Source organism: Apis dorsata, unplaced genomic scaffold, assembly GCF_000469605.1.
Source record: "Apis dorsata unplaced genomic scaffold, Apis dorsata 1.3 scaffold_390, whole genome shotgun sequence".
NCBI lineage: Eukaryota > Metazoa > Arthropoda > Insecta > Hymenoptera > Apidae > Apis > Apis dorsata.
The window spans coordinates 821,417-824,902 of record NW_006263651.1 but is presented as its reverse complement, the minus strand read 5'-3'; the positions used below and the strand labels follow the sequence as shown (position 1 = coordinate 824,902).

At 41.9% G+C, this 3,486-nt stretch overlaps 1 protein-coding gene across 1 annotated transcript in view; it reads left to right on the top strand.

Moving 5' to 3' along the window:
• Positions 1 to 3,486, top strand: part of LOC102677630 (beta-1-syntrophin-like) — a gene marked incomplete at its 5' end in the record, with an annotated part of 144,008 nt that overhangs the window by 122,312 nt on the left and 18,210 nt on the right. The window contains one exon of the mRNA XM_006619139.2: positions 208 to 431. Coding sequence (XP_006619202.1) covers positions 208 to 431 — 224 coding nt within the window. The remainder of the gene's footprint in view (positions 1 to 207; positions 432 to 3,486) is intronic.

Below are 3,486 nucleotides of genomic sequence, written 5' to 3'. Positions count from 1 at the left end.
GGCGCAAATTTGGCCGGGGAGGCACGCCGCCCCCGAAAGAACGGTTTCCACGGGGGCGGTGGACGAATCGTGCCGGATCACGGATTTCCGCCGTGATCAAACCCGGTCGTCGGGTTGTGCACGTGCGTGCATGCACGCCTCCCTCCCTCCCATCCCTCCCCCCTGACAGAGAAGATTTACGAGGCGCGGCGCGCGATCTGTCCACAGAACGGACGTGCCAGCAGCGAGAGCAGCGAGGACGGAGCCGGGAGCAGCGCGAGCACCTCGCGAGGAGCGGGTAGCGGGTTCGGCCTCGGGGGTGGATGCACCGGGGGATGGCGCAGCGTGTTCGGGGCCGTCTCGAGCAGGGAGCTCAGGCTGTACGAGTGCGCCCCTTGGAGCCCGGAAGCTTGGGCCTCGCCGAGCATAACCTGTCAACTGATCGCCACCAGGTGAGTGACCAGGTTTTTTTTTCTCTCCTTTCTTTAAATTCATCAAACGATTAAATAAATCGAAAGTGTGAAGTCATTGATCGATAAGATTGTTCAAAATCGTAAAGTTTTAGGGGATGGATGGTTATGATATAAGGGTGTAATAATAATAATAATAAAAATGTCGCACTGGACGAGGTTAATTTTTGCAATGAAACGGAAATTTGAAAGAGACAGATATGTATATCGATCGACGTAAATTAATCAGATAGGAATGGAACGATTCTAAAGGCTGTTAAGAGCGTGTATCTTCTTTTTGTTTTTGATACAATGAATAGAAGATTCATTTCTTTTTTTGTGAATCCAAATTCAATAATTGAAGCAGAGGAGTTATTTATTCGGTGAAAAGTTAAACTCGTAGAGCTTCGTTTTGCCGATCAAATAGGAAATCCTTCATTTTCCTAAATCCATCCATTAATTGCTCTTCTTCTATTTTTAATAAAAAAGGAAAAAATAATGGGAGAGATTCCTTGATGAATCCGTTCACTGATAATAACAAAGATAGAAACTTACATGAGAACCTATATCCCTTATTTCTCTTCCTGTATTTTCTGCATTTTCAATAAATGCATAGATAGCACAAAGATAACACATATTTTCTTCGCAAACCCCTCGATTCCTCCAATCTTCTCCGCGAATAACAACTTTCAAAACGATACATCATTTACATTACTTCCTCCTATAAATGGCAAGCTCCACCATCTTAAAATCCTCCCACAAAAATGAGAGGATGCGTCCGTCGGGTGGCGCGTCGATAATCGCGATCGATATCGCAGCGGGAACGAATCGGTGTCGCGGGTGCTCTCGTTTTAACGGTCCGCGCACGTAACAGCCGCGATACGAATAGCCGAGCGCGCGTATAATAGTCTTAATTAAAATAGTGGTCTAACGAACACCGCTAACTGCGGTAATCCGACGTGCCTCATTGGTAATCCCCCGGCTGCGCCGGTGAACACGAATGCGTTGCGTTGGCCGCCAACCGGTTCCGCGCGCACGATCGACTGGATCTCGTGCCAAATTCTCTATCTCTTTTCCCTCCGTATGGCTGGCGTATTGTGCGTACACGCGTGTACGAGTGTTGGACGACGTGACATCTTCGCGGTCCACAGAAATATGGGACGTAGGATCGGCCGCGTCTCGTTTCCATTGTTTCGAGGGTTGAGAGGAGAGTGCTCCAATGTTTCCTTTCGTCGCGGATGGATTTGGAGATTTCGATGAACGTGAAAATGTTTTATTTATTTATATATTAGTAGAAGATTGTGTGGTATCAGAGGATAAAGGTGTTTCCTTGGATCGAGAAATGTATCGTTTTTGAGTATTGATTTTTCTTTTTTTAGATATTTCATCTCAGTAATCCTTTGTTTATTTGTTTAACTTCTGTTCAACTATTCGAGCAATTTTACGAATCGTGGTTAATTATAATTCGAGGAAGCAGACATAGTTTCATAGAATATAGTATACTTTTCTCCTATTTTTATATCTGATCGATCATTTTTACCTCCAATATTAAAATTCTTTCCAAAAATTCTTTCCCACGATTCGATCACAATTTCGCTTATCAATCAATGATCCCTTCGCTTTCACTTTCCCTGAAATTCTGCTGATCTCCAACAATTTGCGAAACCCATTTCCCATCTCGAGGCAAAGTTGGGGGCAAAAGCAACTCTATCATAATGTTCGAAGGAAATACCGGTTCCATTTGTTCGGTTGCGGTGGCGTGTAACCGTGCGAGTAACCCAGGGCGACGTAAGATAGAGGCAGAGATGGAAAGAGACGCGAAAATGACCGCATTCCCCGGAATTGGATTTCGCTGGAGGGTGGTCGCGATCCGGAAAGTTAATGCAACCTGGGCCAAGGGAGGAACGTGTGGTTAATTCTACGCCGGCGTGGAAACGATCCCCTCCTCCGATGTTTAACATCGAAGGAAACACGGGAAAGAGATTCGCTCGCCACTTTTGAGAAAATCGAGAGGCATGGGGGAGAATTTTAGGATAAATTGGAGAAAGAAATCGGGGGAAACTTTTGCCGGTGAATTTTCCGATTATTCCGAATCTTTGATTCGTCGGAATCTGATTACGAGTCAAAAAATATAAAATCTCGTTTAATCTAAAATTAACGTTTAAAATTTTGTTTTTTCTTTTTTTAAGAATTTTATATTTTTTCTCCTACGTAGCTTTGCGAATAATAAATAATCGCGATCGTGTGAAAATCGTTGATAGGATAATAGTCGAGTAATACAGTTGTGCGTATATATATAGCTTTTAAGCGACGATCAACAATGGTAATCGAGTCACGCGATACACAAACAGTAGAAGAATCGAATTTCCAAATTTGAGCGTAGAAACGCGTCGAATGGACGAGAGAAAAAAAAAAACGCGGGAAAAAATCACGCATCGACCGATTTCCAACGTGATTCTTGCTCGTGGATCGATTACGATGTTGGATTCATTCGATTTACACACGGCCAGGCAAAATAAGTAAAAATGTAATAACGCGTTGGCAAACGATAGGAAAAAAAAAAAATGAACTCGTAAGCGATCAGATACGTTTTTCACTCTCGATCCCGTCGTCAGATAGTTCTGTCCATTATTACTTTTTTTTTAAAATCTACGTAAAAACATTTTATTAATATCGAGAGCTCGACTCGAGTTTTAATCGAGAATTTATTTATTCGGTTCAAGATCGATCTGGATACAATCCCGAATCGAAACGAATCATTTCCTTTCGTTTCTAAATATTTTTAATAATCGTTTTACGACGAATTAAAACCATTCTCAAATTAAGGAGATAAGAAGAGTAAAAAAACCAAGATTTGATAAAGAGGAAATATTCCTTCTTAATTTACATTCTACTCGACTCTGGCAAAAGATAGAAAAAAAAATCTATCTCCCATTAAGAAAATTTAAGCGATTACTAATAAGAAAATAACAAAGATACAAAAATCTATATACAGAGATTAACCTGTCAGAAGAATTAATTTCTCCACGAAATCTCTCCTCTCGCATCATCACGTGTC